The following is a 22,202-nucleotide window of genomic DNA, read 5'->3' on the forward strand; positions in this document are numbered from 1 at the left end:
TTTTTAAGAAGATAATATGATAATTATATTTAACAGATGAGGATATTTTTGAAATAAAAATAAAATTTTTTTTATATTTTTTTAAAAAAAGAAAAAAATCTAGAACCTTTTTTTTTAAATTTAATTTTTTTAAAAAATATTTTTCAAAATTTATATTTGATTTGATTTTTATTTTAAAAATTAAATAAATTAAAAAAAATCAAACTAAACAAGCATTATTGAGCCGCCTCAGGGATGTTGAAAAATGGTCACTCAATTGAATAGACAGAACAGGAAGTCAAATCGGAATATCTTAATTCCCAAAGCAACCCCAGCCTCTAATCCCGTGCAAAAGAAAACGAGTAACAACAATGGCAGAAACGTAGAAAGGGTGAATCGAGTAGGACAATATCGTCAATGACTTAGTCACTGCTCCCCTCCTCTTTTGAATTTCAAAAGCCTCTCAAATACCTTTTCAGAACCCCGCCTTCGATTTCCCTCTCACTCGCAGTGTCCCCCCTCACAATCGCCGTCTCTATATATTCCCCCCAAAATCATCCCATTATTTCCAAATCCGACGTCTCCTATCCTGCGCATCAATTGCGGATTGTTGTCAATGGCGCACGATAGCATCCAGCTCCCCTGCGATGCCGACGGCGCGTGCATGCGCTGCAAGGCGACCCCTCCGACGGAGGAAACCCTCACTTGCAGCATGTGCGCGACTCCTTGGCACGTCGCCTGCTTGGCTTCTCCTCCTGAAACGCTAGTTTCTACATTGCAATGGCACTGTCCTGACTGCTCCGGCGACCCTCTTCTATCAGCCGCCGCCGTCGTAGATGGAAGCTCTAGCGAGCTCTTGGCATCGATAAAGGCAATAGAGGCCGATGAGTCGTTGACGGAGAAGGAGAAGGCGAGGAAGAGGCAGGAGTTGGTGAGTGGGAGAGTTGAAGAAGATGGAGATACGAAGAAAGGGAAAGGAAAAGAGAAGGACAGCTCTGTTTTGGATGTTCTTGATAGCAGCTTAAACTGTTCCTTTTGCATGCAGTTACCTGACAGGCCTGTTACGGTTCGTTTTTTCTGTTCGTTTCTAGTGTAAATGTTAGTGTTTTGCTAATTGAATGAAATGATTTTTCGACTTTACAGCTATTTGTTTATATTTGATCAAATTAATCTAATGTTACGTTTAAGTAACTTTTTTGAGGAAGGGAAAGGAACTAGTAAATAACAAAACGTAAATAGCAAGACTAACAACTAAATGGAGTCTTAGATTTTAGCTACATTAAATTTATTGTTCTGTTGAAATGTTCACTTGACCAAACTGAATTATTTCTGGACTTAATGTTACCTTTCGTCACTAAAAGGCAATCTAGTTTGAATAATAAGTGATGCTACTGTTTCAAGTTATATTTCATAGTGGTATTATGTTTTAATTATTTAGTTTTAACTAGTCTGTTGGTGTGTACAATTGAATGTGGTGGCTATGCTATTTGAGTAGAGATTGTTACATCCTTTTAAGGGGTGAAATAATCTAAATGGCGAGGGGTTTAATTTACTTTTGATGGGGCTAGGCAATTAAATCATTCTCTTAAAGGTGAAATGGTTACCTGTTTATGCATGTTGAATATTGATATATGTCTTATTCTTGTTGTTTCAGACTCCATGTGGCCACAATTTCTGCCTTAAATGCTTCCAGAAATGGATTGGCCAAGGAAAGCGTACTTGTGCCAAATGCCGGTCAACCATTCCTCCCAAAATGGCAAGCCAGCCTCGTATTAATTCAACTCTTGTATCTGTTATCAGAATGGCAAAGCTATCAAAATCAAATGTTATTGCTGAGTCCCACAAAGTTTTTCATTTTATGCACAACCAAGATCGACCTGACAAGGCTTTCACTACAGAGAGGGCACAAAAAGCAGGGAAAGCAAATGCTGCTAGTGGGAAGATATTTGTGACTGTACCACCTGATCATTTTGGACCAATCACAGCTGAAAATGACCCAGCTAGAAACCAGGGTGTGCTTGTTGGTGAATGTTGGGAAGACAGATTGGAATGCCGGCAATGGGGTGCTCACCTTCCACATGTTGCAGGCATTGCTGGTCAGTCAAACTATGGTGCTCAATCAGTGGCACTATCAGGAGGCTATGAGGATGATGAGGATCATGGAGAGTGGTTTCTCTACACAGGAAGGTTTGTTTTTAGAAGGCTGTATGAATTAGTAATATGTATAAAATGAGGGTGGATTTGATGACCATTTGGTCTAGTTGATGTTGATGCTCTGTTACCATTTAATGCTTTATTCATGAATGGTCAGATATAGGGTGTCAGTATAATTCTAATATTGTTGTCTCAACTTTAAAAGGCAACTCAGTTCTTTGAAATGGACGATGAATTTTCAAATTTTAGCTCTTACTGGGGCTGTTGCTAGGAGGCTTACGTGTAAATTTCATTTTCCATTCCCAACCTTCCAAGTTTGATTGTCATAATTAATGTTGCAATTCGTAGTGTAATTAATGAGTCGAAGGATAGAAAGTATGGTAGATAAGCATGGTTCATGTAGTTTCAGTGAATTTGCTATGTATTTGTAGTTGCTAGCTTTTTGGGGCTGAGAAGAACTTATTGACCTGCTTTTGCTGCAAATATAGCATGCTGAGATTGCAAGAATTTGTCAATAATTATTATGATCTTTTCTTGGAAAGCTGAAGATATTTCTATGGACATTTATTTATGTGCTTGTTTGACATTTGTTTGTTCTTATGGTGTCGATGGCAGTGGGGGTAGAGATCTTAGTGGAAATAAGCGAACAAACAAGGAACAGTCATTTGATCAAAAATTTGAGAAGATGAATGAGGCTTTGCGAGTAAGTTGCAAAAAGGGTTATCCTGTTCGAGTTGTAAGGTAAGTCTCATTGCTTGAAGCTTAACTCTGTTTCTATAAGTGCTTGTACATTCATGTACAAAGGGCAACTGGAGCTTCATTAATCGGTGGGCATTTTAGTTTTATGGTTCAGGAAGCTATGATTTCTTTCTGATTGCAGGAAGTTCCTTCATGTTAGCTGTTTACTAGTTGAGTCAAGCCTTGTCATAGGGGCCTACTCTGATGATGCAAATTTTACTTGGTAAAAGCTTTTGTTTCTCTTAATGTGTAGGTCGCACAAGGAAAAGCGGTCTTCATACGCCCCAGAGAAAGGGGTGAGATATGATGGAGTCTATAGAATTGAAAAATGTTGGCGAAAGGTTGGAATACAGGTAAAAATATTTCTATCCGACAAATCAAAGTTGCCTGCTATGTTGAGTTTTTGTAAATTAATTTGCTGATAGAATTTTTCTGTCAGGGGTTTAAAGTTTGCCGATATTTGTTTGTGAGATGTGACAATGAGCCTGCCCCATGGACAAGGTTTGTGCCTTTCATATACTGAAATGGCCTCCTGCCCTTCTCTTATTTAGGTATACTAAGATTTCTTGAACTGTAATGCAGTGATGAGCATGGGGATCGACCAAGGCCCTTACCAGCTATCCTTGAGCTGAAGAAGGCAATTGACATATCAGAGAGAAAGGAAAGTCCATCATGGGACTTTGATGTAAGAGATGCGTTTTCTACTCATCAATTCATTTATTTTCATGCTTCTGTTTTTAATAAGGTTTTATCTGGTAGATAGAAGTCAATCTGATAACAAACATTGTTAGGAATGTACCTTGAGTTGGAGAATTCATAATGTCATTTACGACTAGAAAAATATATTCATAAACCAAAGTTATTAGTGAAGTTAAAATGTTAAAACCCTTCCTTTCTCATTTTTTTTTAAGGTTTATCTTTGTTATTACCAACGAGCTGGTTTCTCTTCCCATAAGCTTTATATCTTTCTGCTATGCTTATATAGTTCTTAATTCAATTAGGAAGAAGACAGTTGCTGGAAGTGGAAAAAACCTCCACCTCCTAGCAAAAAGCCAGTGAATGCAGCTGATCTTGAAGAAAGGAAAAGGGCAAGGAAAGCTATTAGGCAAGCACGTAACACAACTGTAAGAGAGAGACTCCTGAAAGGTGGTTCTTGTTCTCCTGTCATGAATTGCTTGCCTTTGATATTCTGGCCCTAGTCTGCATGTCTTAAGTTTGCTTGCAATTAAAATGATGAATTGATGTATATTTATGCCTTGGATAAGTTGGTTGGGTAACTGAAGACAATTGAGTTCCACTCTAGTCATGACTTTAGATTTTAATGTATAAGATCTTTTGTGTGATTTGCCAAAACAAAGGGCAGTTTTTATTCTGATTTATCTTTTGATGTGGCATGAGTGGGGGGCAGGAAATGATGAGAGGAATAGAGAGAAAAATAGGCAGAAAAGAGAGAAACAGAGAATAGCAGGGTGAAAGAAAAACAGAGAGATAAAAACCCAATTTTATCAATTCATACTGCAATTCAGCATCATTCACCCCCAAGAACCTTTCTGTATTGACTTCATATGCTTTATGTGCAGAGTTCAGTTGTCTAATCTGTCGGCAAGTTATGAATCTCCCAGTTACAACTCCTTGTGCCCACAACTTCTGCAAGTCTTGTTTTGAAGGTGCATTTACTGGTAAGACTGCTGTAAGAGAGAGGAACAAAGGTGGGCGGACACTTAGATCACAGAAGAACATCCTGCACTGTCCTTGTTGTCCAACCGATGTCTCTGATTTTCTTCAAAATCTTCAGGTGTGGCATGTATTTGCATTCTCTTTTGCCTTATTTTCAGAAAGCAGAATGTGTTGTGCTTTACTTGAGGAGGAAAAAAAAACTTTGGACTCTAAAAGGCTTGAAAAAACTGATTATAAAGTTTTACTTGCTGAACATTTGTAGTATCTTCTGGTAGTAAAGTGGCACATAGACACATGCTTTTCCTTCATTTCAGCATGATTGTCCTTTCTGACATAAACATAGTTTAAATAAGTTTATGCAATTAATTTGTTAGGTCAACCGAGAATTGATGGATGTGATTGAGTCACTGAAACAAAAGAGTGAGGAGAATCCAGACCCTACTGAAGATTCTAGTGAAGAACAGACAAATGGCCTGGAGGAAAATGCAGATCTAGGTTCTGGTGACAGTGAAACTGGGAAGGAAGCTGAAAAAACTGATCCAAAAGATGACTCAGAGATTCCTCTGCCTGATTGTGAACCGAAAAGCAAGAGGAGGAAAGTGGATGCTGCTCGAGTAGCTGCTAGTGTTGAAAATGACTCTCCATCAAGCACCCTCCAGGTACATTCATCTGATGATGATTTTGAATGACAGATTTTTTTTCTCCTGGTTGGACGATCTACTATATCCTATATGACTTCTTTTTGTGCTGAAAACTTTTATCAGAATCTTAGGGATTTCGCCACTTGTTAATACTAGTGGTTCAATTCCACAGCTCTATTCTTTCCAAAGTTAGGATTAATTGTGTAGCCAGGATGTGTATAAACAGTTTCTTTCGGATGTAGAACAATTCAATGTATAGATCATTGAAGCATTCTATTTCTATGGGTTTATTTCCCCTCTTTTAACGTGCTTGAATCGAGCTTAATGAGTCATTGCAGAATGCTTCATATTATCAACTCTTTACAAGTTATAACAACCTGTTTTCTGGATATAAAAGAATCAATCATAGGCATTTTGTGGGGCATGAACGATGTGGGTCAGATTTTATTCCGTGTTTCCTTATCAGTTATCCCCATTAATACTGAATGTCAACTTTTGGTACAAAGGAGAAGAATGTATTCATGGTTCAAAATGGTCCATGGGAGGGCTTTGAAGTTACAGTTTGCTGCCTATGCCTCTCTTTTTAAGCTGGGCGGTGACCAGTTGAATGGACCACCACAGCCGCGTTGCTATCCCATATTTCCCTGACTTAGGAAATCAAATTTAAGGATGGCTTGATTTTGAGGAATGCTCATTACCTGAAAGAATCTGACAATTTTTCATTAAAAGTTAGGTTGTTGGAAGGAATATATATATATATATGAGATGTACCATTGATCAAAATATTAAAATATAAATAAATATTATAAGTGATAAGTATAAGATAAGATTTAGAGATGTAAATCGGTAGGATATTTGTTACTTTTTAGATATTCAATTTGAAATTGTTTAATAAGTAACATATTTAAATTCTATTAAAACAAGCATAAAATTATAAATACAATTCAAAATCGAATTTTAATAGCAAAAGAATTCTTTGTATATTATTTTAATTTGTTTGATACTTGTTCAAGTTGGTAAAATTAACAGTTTTAGATTGCTTATCTTTTTATGAGTTTAATCTCTACTAATGATAAAATTTTACATAGTTTGCACTGAAGTTTAATTAATATAAATTAATATTACACTTTTAAAAAAATTATAAATTAATATTACATTTATTTGTTTATAAAAATGTAAGTTGGTTGAGATGGTAAAATTTGTGTTAAGGTAAAAAGGACAAGTTTCAAATCTCACAAAATTTAAAATTTTTGTAACATTATATATAATTGAGTGTTAGAGGGGTGAACAGTACTTTAAAAATTATTTTAAAAATTGTTTTTGTGTTTGAGAAACGTTTTGTAAAGTTTAAAACATATTAAAACTAAAAACACATCAAGTAAGGAAGAGGTAAAGAAAAATGGACAAATATGTATTTAGAGTGATTTGGTCTTCTTAATCTATATTTACTATGTTGATTTTCTAATTAAGGATTTACAACTCAATTTTATTGAATTAGTAAAATTAACAGCTTTCATTAAGTTTTTACAAAGTAAGTTTTTAACTCAAGCTTTAATCTTTTATAATAAATCTTAGAATGCTTCTCACATTTTAATCAACCAAGAACAAAGAAGAAAAAAAAAATACATATGATCATTTTTGTTGATCCAAGACGAATATAGTCAAGTTCAAACATTTTTACATAAACAAGAATGAAAACAGTGTGTAAGAGAAGACTTTTTACAAATAGCTTTTTAAGGTTAGGTTAAAACCTTTACAATGTAGTACAAATTTCAACAAGAAAATACATTTACAAAAGTTGGGTGCTAACAATTTAAGTTTGTGTGTAGTGAGAGAAGAAATATCAAATTGAATGAAGCAAATATTCAACTTTTCCGAGCTTGATGGAAGACTAAAATGAAGGCTAGAAAGAAAAGATAAGCATTTAGGTCTTTTTAGGGTTTTTGACACAAGAATATATTATTTAGGTTATTTGCGCATTAAGTTAGGTTAGGTTAAGTTATCTTTTACTTATATTTCAAGGAAGTTTAGGTTAGGTTATTTTTTTATTTATTTTTATTTAGGAAATGTAATAATCCCACATAGAAAAAGTAAGAAGGCTGTTTTTTTTAGCAATAGTTATATAAAGCCTTCTTGGGTTAATTGTTACGTACAATTGAAGTTGAGAATTAATAAATAATATTTTTTTTAGTAAGTAAGAGTGCTTATTTTTTTTATGCTCTTTTCAAAAGAAAAAGAAATTTTAGTATTTTTGGTTTGACCAACCATAGTGGGATTTTGGCTATTGTTCACCTTAGTGAAGTTTTCTAAAGTTGTCAAGATTGGTGTTCATCATAATGGAGTTTCTAACCTTGTCGCGATTAGTGTTTTTACAATGTCCCGACCTCAGTTTGGTATCAGAATGGAAAGATCATTATTCGTTGCGTAGTTCAGGTTTGCTATCGGGGTTTCGACTTTCCTTGTTTCGATAATTTTGTTTCTTTTATTGTTTTAAAGTTCTATCATCATTTTTTATGCATCACCACATCATCATCACCATACAATAAAATGTTACCAAGATGCCAAAATTATCAAAAGGATGTTCATGAGATTGAGGTTGAGGAATTACGTCACCAAGTTAAAGAATTACAAAAATAACTCGCAAGACGTTATACTGCTCAAATCAACAACAGTAGTTCTAGTGATGAAGACTTGCAAATCAAGTAGCAAGACTTGGATTAGAGGATCAGTTATTACACAACCTTGATTTAAAAGATGGAGAAGTCAAGATTAAAGTAGTTGATTCTCATGGGAAGTTACATGCGGAGGATTATTGGGATTGCGAAGAATTAAAACTAGTTTATGATGAATATAATGAGCATATAAAGGAAATTGATGTTCATCATGCACAAGGTGAGTCCTTGGTGGTACAAAGACAAGTTGAAGAGTTGTTAGAGAAAGGTCTGGTATGTGAAAGTAAAAGTCCTTGTGCTTACCCAACTTTGTTATGCAAAGATGGTTCATGGTGGATGTATGTGGACAGCTGTACCATAAATAAGATTATAGTCAAGTATCGTTTTCCTATTCCTCGATTAGATGAGATGCTTGATCAATAAGTTGGTTTCAGGGTATTTTCAAACGTCTATTTGAAGAGTGAATATTGCCAAATTAAAATGAGGTGTGGAGATGGTAAAAGCTACCTTAAAAGCCAGCAATGCAACATACTTTTTTGCTACCAATTAACATCGTCATAAGTAGGAATTTAAGGAAAGTAATCAAGTACTTGTGCAATTAAGGCAAGAAAGATTTCCTAAGGGTACTTATCACAAGCTCAAGTTTAGAAAGTTTAGACCTTGTAAGGTGCTAAAGAAAATCAATTCAAATGCCTACTTAATTGAGCTGCCACTTGAGTTACAAATCAATCCTATTTTCAATGCGGGCTTGTAACCATTTGATGGGTTTGATTGGACTGCATCTACTATAGACGCCCAAGTTCAACACCTTCCAATTGTTAAGGTTGGAGTTATTGAAGAAGTGTTAGATGTGAAAGAGGTTTGATCTGGACAAAAGAACTTGTGCATGCATTTCTTTTCTCTAATCTAGGAGAATGATATAGAAGTATATAATTTAGGTTACTTACGCATTAAGTTAGGTTAGGTTAAATTATCTTTTACTAACTTTGTCCATTAGGGGTGGGGATAACTAACTTTTATTGAGGGAGGGGGGGACAAAGATGAAAAAGGCGTAAGGGTTAAAAATTTTTAAAATTAAGACCTTTGAACTTAAGGATTAATCAAAAGATTCATAATAGATAATAATTTTATATAGCATGTAAATCAAAAGAAATAAGAAAAGAAAGACTTACAATAGTTTTATAAGATTGAGTTTTACCTAAAAAGCATTCATTTCTTCAAGATTGAACATAGGATGTTTTGATTCATATTGCTCTTTTTCATGATTTAAAGCATTAAGGCTTGATGGCTTAAGTGTAGGAAAATTATTTGGATGTTGCATATTTTCTTTTAAACAATTTGTCAATTTTTTTCAATTTACTTGTACTTTAATCAAACTTGATTTTTTAAAAAAAGTATTTTTATTGAACCTCTGATTGACAAAAGACTCCTAAACTTGATATGGGTGTGAAAACTTATACAATTACACGGACAAAGACACTTGAAAAACTTGATGATTGCTCAAAGAGAACAAAAATGCCTAACAACAAAAAGAAGGGTTGCACATGAGACCATTAACATTAAAAAACCTAAGAACATATCCTAATTAATATGTAGTTAACATTTAATATTCTTATTTTATTCTATTTAAACTTAAAGTACTTAATATAAAACTATAATGTATAAAATATAAATAGTTAAATACGATATATAGGTTTTCATACAAGGATTAAATAAATAGTTAAATAATATAAATAGAAAAAAAAAGATAAAAAATTTTTTACTTTCTCTTAATTTCACACAATGGTGGTGAGTGGTCCTTTCATTTCTTTGTCAAGTTCAAAAGCTCATAAATCTCTTTTGAGGAATAAAGTGTGTTTTACTGGTGAGTTACAGAGAAAAGACTAAAGTAAAAATAAAAGCACGAAAGAGAAGTGTCACGACCCAGAACTCCCATCGAGCCCGTGACAACCGCTACGACGTCCCGATAGACATTCATTATCCGAAATGTCAATCGAAACCTCGCAAGGCTTAACATCAGTTTTTCTCGCTTCCCCTGTGAGTATTAGTTGCTAAAATCATGTTTCGAGAGATTATAAACTATTTCCAATTCAAAACAATAGAAAAATAAAATTTTCCTCACAGGGGCATTTTGGTCATTTTTTCTCAAAAATCTCGAAATCCGCTAAAAATGTAGTAAGCGAGTACAAAACACATAATTCATAATCAAAAATGAGTTTTAAAGTCTAAAATCTTCATTTAAAACGAAATTGCGATTATTTGGATATAATAAGAAAATAAAAGAAATATTAAGTAAAATATTCTATTTTCTTATAAAACAATATTTATAGAGTTATACATAAATAATTTTTGTAGCGTAAAAGCTAAATAAATTCATACATACTGTAATACAATAAGTTAGAATATTTAATTTAATTTATAATAACAAGTGGGCCCCCGAATAATCAAAAGTAAAGAGGACTGTGAACCTACAGTTTAAAGGAATGCAAATCCAAGGGTAGTCCTCGATGAACTCAGCTATCTATAGCCTAATCTGAACCTGAAATGGGTGGAAAGGAGAGTGGTGAGATTTTATAATCCCAGTGAGTAAACAAACATCATCCGAAATATCTAAAGTCGAGTAAAAGGAGACAATTAAAATATTTCATCTCAATATGTATTTCATAACATAAATATTCAACATGGCTTATGAGTATCTTAAAAGCTTGGCTCCTGCCAAAATCATTCTCGGAGATACCTTGGTCAAGGCATCTAACCGAGTCCGTCAAGATTGTTAAAAAGTTCATATACACGTAAACATATTTTTAGTTTAAAAAACACAACCATTCCCTAGCGTTAACGGAGTTCATCATCACGAGGTGGTTCGGCGTGACGTGAACTCTGTCCATACCTTAGGTGATACCCTATGCGCCTCTCCGACCGAGGTACATATATATATATTCAAATTTTGTGCCCTTCTAATATGCTGGTCCACAGAATTCACCCACTGCAGCAAGCTAAACCCACCATAGAATAAAATTTTGACAGCATGACATGACTAATATAATACTACCCAGCCTGCAAGTGTAAAATAGAACAATTCATACAGTTCACAAAAATACAACCCAGCCAGTCATGCCAACACATTAACATAAGCCATCAATTCAAATCATAAATTTACAACATATCAGTGGTCTCCAATTACTCTATTTTCAAAATCGTTATTTCGTTTCAAGACAATTTATAAAATCTTTTCATTTAAACACATTTTTGTTTGCATAATCTAAAATTAGCCATTTAACTCATTTTCATAAAATTTCACCAAAATCGAGTTAAAACATACTTTGGATAATTAAAATGATGATAAGGTTACTCACTATTTCGGGAGTCGAATTTCTAGAGTACTCTGACTATCGATCCTCGGGTACAATTTTTTTGCCTTTATTGGAGGATTCACCACCTAGACATAGTACAAAATTGAGAAACTTACTACATTGGTACTAAATTGAAATTAAACTAATTTAGACTACTAATGCATGATATGGAATGCAAAAATGTCCGAATAGCCGTTTAAATACGGTATTCGACCTAATTCGCACTATTCTCAGTATAATTGGCTAAAACCTCCAATTTAACTCCAAATCGATTTCTTTCACTTTTTACACTCCAATTATACTTAAAATACCTCAATGACTGTGAATATGATTCAATTTATCAGTCCGAACCATAAATTGCACATGTCTATACATTAGGTAAAAATTCAAATTTTCATGCCAAAATTTTCCATTAAATTTCTAGCCTCACCAACATTAAATACCACCAAAATATCATGAAATATCATAAATTTCAGCCTCAATATTCTCCCTAGAAAATTCGACCTCTTGTGGGTTTGTGAAGAACAAAGTGATTTCTTGCTAGATTTTCATACTTTCCATTACTAAACAACCAAAAACACTTAATTAACTTGAAATCTAGCAAAATCAATGCTCAAAACCTCTCCTCTCAAATTCGGCCAGCATGGGTTCATCATGAAAACTTGAGTTCTAAGCATGGAAAATGAAAAACAAGGCATGGGTAGTGTAAATCACAAGATAAAATCATAAAATTTTACCTTTATTAGCTTAATCCCTTGAAATCTCACATTTTTTCTTCAATTTTCCAACCTAGGTTTTGTTTTTTCTTTGTTCTTCTTCACTTCATGCTTTGGCCGGCCATAATGAAGAAAATAGGCTGATTTTTGCTGATTTTAAAGCTAAAAAAATAAATGGATATTAACTTGACACATGTCACCATTTCATTGGTCCATTTTTTAAACTTAACAATTAAGCAATATTTCTCCACCACTTAAATTTCCTTCAATTATCCATGATAATATTGGATAAAACCCATGTGCTGGACAAGTGTCGAGTGTGTAAAATTACAATTTTGCCCATGGGGTGGCAAAATTACCATGTTACCTCTATGTTCTGAAAAATATCGGGATTAAAATTTTTTTGTTCACTTCTCAACCTCAAATCATACTCCAATAAGTCAAATGGGGCTAAAAAATCTTTTCTAAAAATTTCCATTTTGTCCTCAGGTGGCAAATGACCATTTTGCCCTTAGATAGTGAAAATTTCGATTTAACTCCAATTGATCCTCAAACTCTGAATTACCATTTTGAGTCATCCTTGGACTGTGAAACTCTTAATTTCACCTTAAAATTCCTATTTGATCTAGTTTGAGGCTTAAATCAACTTTGTTGTACCTCTAGGTACAATACCTACTTTTGTAAATTTTTTGAGACTCTCCTAGCATGCAATCATGCTATCATCATATGTATGTCATGACAAGTATTTTATAAGGTCAGGCTTTACAAGAAGAGAAAAAGAAAAAGAATGAGAGAAAAAGAGGTATGAAGAAACTTAAACTAGGATAAAGTTGAGTAGGGTTGATGAGGTTATTTTATTATTTTTTATTTATATTAACATTAAATAAAAAATTACTTTGAGGAAGCTATAAAAAATATATAATAAATAAAAAATTTCAAAAATTTTCAAAGGGCCATTAAAATATATATAATAAAAATTTTCAAAAATTTGGGGGGCCATAATTGCATTACATTGCCCCTAGTGTCCATGATGAAGATGGACTTATCGTGTTCCAATTTATAAATCAAATTGATTTATATAGCCTAAGTATGAGTTTATGGAGAGAAATTCCTCATCATACTGCCCTTATTAATGGTTCTCATTTGTTTAATACTTACATAAACCAAACTTACCATTAACTAGCGACTGATGATGATGGCGATGTGTTTCTTTCTTTAGACATGGTTGAAGAAGTTTTCTCAACATTACCTTTGTTGAATTTTGGTATGTCTGAAGCTAAGTGTTTATGTCAAACCTTGTTCTATAAAATAATTACGATGTCATTTACATGCTCAATAGAATGTTTTCATATTTAGGAAGTTCGAGAAATCGTTAAAAGACGATATTGCCCTTAATGGTACCATTAAGTCTATTAAGCTTCGAACTAGTTCAAATAGGAATTTTAAGGTGAAATTGAGAGTTTCATGGTCTAGGGATGACTCAAAATGGTAATTCAGAGTTCGAGGATCAATTTGGAGTCAAACCGAAATTTTCACTATCTAGGAGCAAAATGGTCATTTGCCACCTAGAGACAAAATGGAAATTTTTAGAAAAGATTTTTTTTGCCCCATTTGACTTATTGGAGTATGATTTGAGTATTGGAGTATGATTTGAGGTTGAGAAGTGAAAAATTATAATCCCGACATTTTTCGAAGCATAGGGGTAAAATGGTAATTTTGCCACTTCAGGGGTAAAATTGTAATTTTTCACCACCAGGATATTTTTCCAGAGCATGGTCTTCCCTTATCCTCATTTTGACCTTTGACTAATTATGTGGTGGAGATAAAAGGTTTAAAATTTTTAAAGTTTTAAAAATGGACCAATGGAAACATGCCACGTGTCAAGCAAGAATATTTTATTATTTTTCATGAAAATCAGCCCATATTTATCCCATTCTTCTTCTCCATATTTGGCCAAGACAAAAGGAAAGAAAGGAAAAGCAAGAACAAAACCTAGGTGGAGGATTTCAAGAGAAAAAGTGTGGAAAATCAAGGAAAACAAGTGAAAAAGGTAGGATTTTTTAACTTAAGCTTGAAATCTATTTTCCTTAAGCATTTCTCCTTATTTTTCATGCTTAAATTACATGTTTTCATGATGAATTCATAGCTGGTCAAAATGGGTATGGAGAGAGAAAGATGTTGGATTGAATTGATTTTAAGATATGTTAGTGTTTTTAATTAGTTTAGCATATTTAGAAACAAAACAACAAGAAAAGAATCTATTTTCCCCATGAACCTTCAATGGCCGAACCCTATGTGAAGTGTAGAAGTAATGAATTGATTTTTTGATCAAGTGAATTGGTTGAAAAAATTGATGAAATGATGATTTATGGTGAGAAAATGGAATGAGAAAATTTTTAGTGATAGTGCACCACAATGGCCGAAATTTTCAAGAAGAATTGTGAGGGTTGTTAGGTTGAATTTTAGATTATTGGAATTGTATTTAGTGAATTGAAATATTAGAAATGAAATGGAGTAATTTGGAGCCAAATCAGACACAATTGTCATTTAATCGGGTAATAGGCCGAATTAGGTCAGCACTGCATTTAAGCGGTAGTCGGATAAGTTGCATATCATATTATGCATATACACCGAGCCTGAATTGATTTTATAATGGTCAAGCATTAATGTGGTGAATTATGTATTGTACATTGTGGATAGGTGGTGAGAAAATTACACTAGTAAAAGTACAGAGATTATGCTTGAAGACTGAGATTAGGAGTACATCGACTCCTAGAACTGTGAGTGAACTTATTATCTTCTTAATTATCTAGAGTAGTTTTATACAAATGTGTGATTTTATGAAAAATGGGTTTAAATGGTAAATTGCTATGTTTTAGGAGAAATTGTGATTTTATAAAATGATTTTATAAATTTTTTGAAAAATTGAATACTGGTTTTGAAAACAGAGTAATTGGAGACTGCCCGCTTGTGTTATAAATTGTGCTTTAAATTATATGGCTTATAGCAATATGTGAGCATGAATGGCAAAGTCGGTATTTGTATCAAAATTATATATACTATGTATTCAGCCTTAAGAGGCTAAATTACGATAAATTGTCATGTCATGCAGATAAATATTTTATAAATCAGATGGTAGATAAAATAATCTATAATCCCTGCAGTGGAGGTTCTGTGGACCAACCTAAGAGAGGGGGCACAGAATCAGATATACCTTACCTCGATCACAGAGCCGTGTGAAGGGTGTCTCTGGAGGTAAAGATTTGAGTGCACTTCATGTGGACCACCGCGTGAGAGTGAGACTCAGCCAATGCCAAGGCATGGCTAGAATTTCAGATGTAAAGATATTTAACCGCCTTGGTGGTCTCGGTCAGATGCCTAGGTCAAGGTATCATCGGTAATGATTTTGGCAGGAGCCAAGTTTTGTGAGATACATAAGCCATGTTGATTAATTGAGTAAACTGAATATTCATGTTATGAAACTTATATTGGAAAAGAATATTTTAATTCGTCTCTATTTACTCGCCTTTAGATAGTTTAGATGATGTCTGTTTAGTCACTGAAATTTTATAATCTCACCACCCTCAATTTCCCACATTTTAGGCTCGGGATAGCAGGTAGATAGCCGATTGCATCAAGGACTTCAGTTAGCCTTGCATTGACAAAATTATAGGTTCACAGACTTGCACCTTATTGGTTAGTTGGGGGCCCACGTGTCACTGTAAAAGTAATTTTATATTTCAGTTATTTGCTTTAAAGTACGTATGAATATATTTAGCTTTTACACTACAGAAATTATTTACAGATTTCTCTATAAATATTGTTTTTTTTTAGAAAATAGAATGTTTTATTAAATATTATTTTTTTATTCTAACAATTATAATTTCATTTCAAATAATTATTTTAGACATCTAAATTTGCTTTTAATTATGAAACATGTGTTTTTCACCCACACACAATGTTTTTGGCAGTTTCGGTATTTTCGAAGAAAAATGACGAAAATGCCCCTATGAGCTAGAAAATAATATTATAATGTTTTGATTGGGAAACGACTTATGATTTCTTGATATGCGAGATTTAATAACTATCGCTCACTGGGGAGATGCGAAAGTTGATGCTAAGCCTTGCGGGATTTCGATCAGCATTTTGGGTAATAAGTGCCTATCGGGACGTCTCAGCGTTGTCATGGGCTCGATGGGAGTTCCGGGTCGTGACAGTTTATGGTATATTGTGTCCTTTATTGATGCTTTTACTACAATTGCTCATCCAAGGGAAGGTATGGAAAAATGCTATGACATATGAGTCTTGAATATGGATATTTATGGATGAAACAACTGACAGTTGGGTCTATGCTTGGAGTCAAGAAGCCGTTGGGATCTTGGAAGAATGGATAATTGTTTCTAGAAAGTGAAAACCATAAACTTGTTATGTTTGATCCCTACACCAAAGAACTTTAGGATTTTGAAATCTATAGGCCTCATAAAAGAACACAACTAATTGTTTATGATGAAAACATTGTTCCAATCGAGTGAAGATCTGATACAGGAATATATTATTTAGGTTTCTTATGCATCAAGATAGGTTAGGTTAAGTTATCTTTTACTTTACTTGTCCTCTAAGAAAGTTTAGGTTAGGTTACTTCCTTATTTATTTTTATTTCGGAATTATAATAATTTCACATAAGAAAAGTAAAAAGGCTCTCTTCGTTAAGAATAGTTATATAAAGCCCTATTGGGTTAATTGTTAGACATATTGAAGTTGAGATTAAATAAAGAATATTTTTTTTAGTATGTAAGAGTGCTTATTTTCTCTTGACTCTTTTCAAAAGAGTAAGAGATTTTAGTATCTTTGGTTTGATCAACCAAAGTGGGATTTTCACCATTGTTCACCTTAATGGGGTTTTCTAACTTTACCAAGATTGGTGTTCACCTTAGTGAGGTTTTTAACCTCGCCACGATTGGTGTTTTCACAACTCCTCGGTGTCTTCACAATACCACGACGTCAGTTTGGTATCAAAACGGGAGGATCATTGTTTACTGTGTAGTTTGGGTTTGCTGTTGGGTTTCAACTTTCTTTATTTCGGTAATTCTATTTCTTTCATTGTTTTATAGTTCTATCATCATTTTTTCTGCGTCACCACAACATCATCACCATATAATCAAATTCCACCAAGATGCCAAAATCGTTAAAGAAATATTCAGGAGATTGAGGTTGAGGAATTATATCACCAAGTTCAAGAATTATAAAAGCAACTCGCAAGATGTGATGCTGTTCAAATCAACAACAGTAGCTTCAATCATAAAGATGGATCCACAAATCAAGCGACAAGAGTTAGATTGGAGGATCAATTACTACACATCCTTGATTTAAATGATGGAAGAGTCAAGATTGAAGTAGCTACTTTTCAAGAAAAGTTAAATGCGGAGGATTATTTGAATTGGGAACAATTAGAACCAGTTTATGATGAATATGATGAGGAGATGGAGGAAATTGATGTTCATCATGCACAAGGTGAGTCCTTGGTGGTATAAAGACAAGTCGAAGAGTTGTTAGAGAAAGGTTTAGTTTGTGAAAGTAAAAGTCCTTATGCTTGCCTAGCTTTGTTAAAGAAAAATGGTTCATAGAGGATATGTATGGACAACTGTACCATAAATAAGATTACAATCAAGTATCATTTTCTTATTCTTCAATTAGATGAGATGCTTGATCAACTAGTTGGTTCTAGTGTGTTTTTAAAGATCGATTTGAAAAACGGATATCATCAAATTAAAATGAGGAGTGGCGATGAATGAAAAACAACCTTTCAAACATCAAATGGGTTATTCGAATGGTTAATGATGTTATTTTCTGAGCACATTCGAAAGATTTATGTTAAGGTAAAAGGTGCCTTAAAAGCTAGCAATGCAACATACTTTTTTATTGCCAATCAATATTGTCGCAAGTAGGAACTTAAGGAAGGTGATCAAGTACTTGTGCGTTTAAGGCAAGAAAGATTTCCTAAAGGTACTGATCACAAGCTCAAGTCTAGAAAGTTGGGACCTTATAAGGTGCTAAAGAAAATCAATTCAAATGCTTACTTAATTGAGTTGCCACATAAGTTGCAAATCAATCTTATTTTCAATGTTTCGGACCTGTATTCATTTGATGGGTTTGATGGGACTATATCAACTATAGATGCTCAAGTTTAGCACCTTCCAATTGCTAAGGTTAAAGTTATTGAAAATGTGTTAGATGTGAAAGAGGCTTGATCTAAACAAGAGAACTTGTGCAGGCTATTTTTTTCTCTAATCTAAGGAGAATGATACTGGAGTATATTATTTAAGTTACTTACGTATTAAATTAGGTTAGGTTAAATTATCTTTTACTTTACTTGCACTCTAAGAAAGTTTAGGTTAAGTTACTTCTTTATTTATTTTTATTTAGGAATTGTAATAATCCTACATAGGAAAAGTAAAAAGCTCTCTTTTTTAGGAATAGTTGTAAAAAACCCTATTGGGTTAATTGTTAGACATATTGAAGTTAAGATTAAATAAAGAATATTTTTTTTAGTGAGCAGAAGTACTTATTTTCTCTAGGCTCTTTTTAAAAGAGTAAAAGATTTTAGTATCTTTGGTTTAGCCAACCAAAGTGAGATTTTAGCCATTATTCACCTTAGTGGGGTTTTTTAACCTTGCCAATATTGGTGTTCTCCTTAGTGGAGTTTCTAACCTTGCCACGATTGATGTTTTCACAATGCCTTAGCATCAAAATCAAAGCATGAGGAAAATATAACTCATGAAGTGCAATTGTAATTGTAAAATTTAGTTGGCTATGCTTCAATAATATTGTATTGAGAAGAAGAAACATGGAAATGAGGTTGGATTAGAGAATGAACAAAAATGGATTAGTATTCAATACTTTTATTGTGTTTATTTAATGTTACTAATTTCGATTGTAAAAGGATGAGATAAACAAAAAGACCTGAATGTTGGAACTAACTTCTTTGAACAATTAATTTACCTTCCTAAGGGACATGGGATGTAGTCATTGTAGAACCCCAACTTTGTATCATTGCATTCAAGACAATTTAGTTTGCCAAGTCTTTATATCTTTTTCTTGATATAGTTAGGTGTCTTCCATTAATTAATGTTATAAATATGATGTAGCACTAGAAGATTGCCCAGCCAATAAGGAAATGTTTCAATTATCTTGTCACTTCTAAGATTTAGCATTGCCAACCTACTGTAGGATTTTGGGAATGGCCATGGTGGTAATGGCCCATTAAAATCATTGCCTTTAAAGTTAATACTCTTGAGTTATAGCTAGGTATCTCACATTGATACTATAAACTATTCTGATGAATTTTTGTGGAAATTTTTGCTTTAAAGTTGGTGGAATTGTGTTTTTATGTTCCTTTTCATCTCTTTAAAACAAGAAAAATTATTTGTTGCAAACCACATAATCTAATTTATTTGATGAAATAGGGTTGTTAGAGTTCATGAATGTTAACAGTATTTATTAAAGTAGAATTAACCCATAGTATAATGAATATGGAAGATGTAAAAGCAGCAAATCTAATCATGGCTATAATATAAAAGAAAGTTTTATAGTCGACCAAAAGAAGAGGGGAAAAGACTCAGTATTTATATGTAAATTGAAGAAAGAGTATTGGATTAGAAGTGTGTTAAATTGTAATTATATTCAAAATGATTTTTAAATGATTCTTTTGGATGTGGATAGTTACACTCCGTCAACAAGTATAAATTCCTAATTTTTTTTTGGATAATTTGTACAATTTTGTTGATATTTTAGTAGCCACTTATTAGGAAGTTATTAATTTTTCCTTTTCTAAATACTAATAAAGAACATAAATAAACATAAAAATATATTATAAGACTTATAATTGATACACTGTCAAGAATTTATATATTTCAAAGAATCAAATGTTATCACTTTGTTAATAAATAAATCTAACCATTAAAAATTTTAAAACATAAATATTTATAATTTTAAAAATATTTATTTTAAATAGTAATATGTGATTAAATAATAACGTACAAGTATTATACTTAAATAGTACAGTTAATATAAATTTAAATTATATTAAACTAAAAATTTGTAGATAATTTAACATATTTCCAACTATAGTCAAATTCTTCAACTACGGCAATAAAAATAAAATTCTAACATACTTATCTTTCTTTTCTTATGAATTTTATTTAAATTGATAAACAAAATTGTTTTTCTATTTATTACTAACTTTTTTGACACAAAAACTATTTATTGTATTTTATTGTAATTATCTTTAATAACTATTTATCAACACATTGAATATTTAAGTGTAAATACATTATTTTCTCTCATGGTAGTTTCCTTAGAAGAACAAAATTCCCAAAGTTTTGTTTGGTTTTCATTGTTTGCAAACACACTTGAATCTCATCAGGGATTTAATGAGAAACCTTAAAAGGATGTCCATCATCAGGATATCTGACAACTCTTGGTTGGTAATTGGCATCAACATGGAGCTATTCGTTCTTTATCAGAAACGAAAGGATTAAGACTTGAAGACTTCAACTCAAAGGATACATATCAACAACTAACAAAAATCAGGCCACCAAGCAAACTTTTTTCATGAATTTCTTTTCTATTTAACTTAATCAAAAGCCCAAATCTAGTTGTACCAATCTCAAGGCCTTATGGAAAAGTCAAGGGTTTTAAATTGTCTTATTCATGAATAAAGTTTGCTTGGTGGCATGATTTTTGTTAGTGGTTGATATGTTTCCTTTGAGTTGAAGTCTTCAAGTCTTAGTCCTTTCATTTCTGATAAAGAATGAGCAGCTCCATGTTGATACCAATTGCCAACCAAGAGTTGTCAGATATCCTGATGATGGACATTCTTTTAAGGTTTCTCATTAAATCCCTGATGAGATTCAGGTGCGTTTGCAAACCCTGGTGCTTTTCTTTTCAAACTTTCAGTTTTATCACCAAACATAGAAATGACAATCTCAATCTCCTTTTCATGCCTTATGACAAGGTCCCTCATTTCTCCCTACTTTCAACAAAAACCAAAATTAAGAAAGATGATGAGCAAGGCGTCGTGTTTAATTTGAAAGTCAAAGAGAATATCCATATATTAGACTCTATCTGTAATAGTAATCAACTTAGAGTGTTTGGACCATGCAATGGCTTACTTTGTTTACATGATGATGTGATTACAATTTAGAATTTTTCCACAAGAGAAGTTAAGGTTCTTCATGAATCTACTATCTTACGTCTTCTTTCCACAAATTGCACTCATTTTAGTTGTGTCAGGTTCGGGTTTGATCACAAGTTTGATGATTACAAAGTTTTAATGGATTTTGGTAACTATGTCCACAAAGAAGATGGACTTACCCTGTTGATATTTATAAATCAAATTGACTTATAAAGCCTAAGTATAGATTCTTGGAGAGAAATTCCTCATCCTAACGTCTTTATTAATGGTCTTCCTTTGTTTAACACTTACATAAATGGGATTTACCATTGGTGAACAACCGATGATGATGGTGATCTGATCCATTTTTTTGACATGGTTGAAGAAGTTTTCCCCACATTACACTTGTAAATTTCGGATGTTTGAAGTTTAAGTGTTTGTGGTGTATTGCTTCATTTAATGAAGCTCTTGCTACAATTGTTCATCTAAGAAGAGGCAAGGAAAAATGCTATGACATATGGGTCTTGAATGGATATTCATGGACTAAACAATTTACAATTGGAACTATTCTTAGAGTCGAGATGTTGTTGAGACTTTTATTATTTTTGGAAAGTGAAAACCATAAACTAGTTTTGTTTAATTCCTGCACTAGAGAGCTTCAAGATTTTGGAATCTACCCCGAGTCAAGACACAACGCAGCTAGTTGTTTATGCTGAAAGCATTCTTCTAATCAGGGAAAGTTTAGAGTATGAGAAAAACATAATTCGTGAAGTGCAATTGTAATTGTAGAATCTAGTTAGCAATGCTTTAATAATATTGTATTGAGAAGAAGAAAGATGTAAGTGAGGTTGGATTAGAAAATAAACAAGAAAGGATTAATATTTAATATGTTTATTAAATGATATTGATTTTGATTATAAGATCAATGTATGATTCCTTTTGCATTATACAACATATTGATATTTTTGATGATTTTGATAAAAAAAATTGCACCTTTTATTGTCTTAGTAATTTAAGGTTTTTTTTTGAAGGATTCCCATATTGTTTCCTTGAGCCAAATTTTTATTTAGCTTCACTGACTCTTTTATTAGTAGATTTTT

The 22,202-nt window shown here is 32.8% G+C and overlaps 1 protein-coding gene and 1 long non-coding RNA gene across 2 annotated transcripts; one reads left to right on the forward strand and one right to left on the reverse strand.

Annotated features, from left to right (window-relative positions):
• Positions 432-5,504, forward strand: LOC18604262 (E3 ubiquitin-protein ligase ORTHRUS 2). The gene is made up of 9 exons (XM_007036637.2): positions 432-1,045; positions 1,634-2,166; positions 2,749-2,874; positions 3,125-3,224; positions 3,311-3,372; positions 3,454-3,556; positions 3,873-4,017; positions 4,452-4,666; positions 4,923-5,504. The coding sequence occupies exons 1-9, from the start codon at positions 596-598 to the stop codon at positions 5,235-5,237; spliced, it is 2,049 nt and encodes a 682-aa protein (XP_007036699.2). The 5' UTR covers positions 432-595; the 3' UTR covers positions 5,238-5,504.
• Positions 10,268-11,988, reverse strand: LOC108661292. Its single transcript, XR_001927048.1, has 3 exons — positions 11,952-11,988; positions 11,218-11,300; positions 10,268-10,400 (listed from the first exon to the last, which is right to left on the reverse strand). It is a non-coding gene; the product is annotated as an uncharacterized LOC108661292 (long non-coding RNA).

The sequence above is a fragment of the Theobroma cacao genome, chromosome 3 (assembly GCF_000208745.1).
Source record: "Theobroma cacao cultivar B97-61/B2 chromosome 3, Criollo_cocoa_genome_V2, whole genome shotgun sequence".
In the NCBI taxonomy this organism is placed as follows: domain Eukaryota; kingdom Viridiplantae; phylum Streptophyta; class Magnoliopsida; order Malvales; family Malvaceae; genus Theobroma; species Theobroma cacao.

Excerpts from the sequence above, each read along its gene's own strand:
- LOC18604262 (XM_007036637.2), top strand. The coding sequence starts at position 596 with ATGGCGCACGATAGCATCCAGCTCCCCTGCGATGCCGACGGCGCGTGC. Across the intron at positions 1,046-1,633 it reads TACCTGACAGGCCTGTTACG|ACTCCATGTGGCCACAATTT; the intron begins GTTCGTTTTTTC and ends TTGTTGTTTCAG. Across the intron at positions 2,167-2,748 it reads TGGTTTCTCTACACAGGAAG|TGGGGGTAGAGATCTTAGTG; the intron begins GTTTGTTTTTAG and ends TGTCGATGGCAG.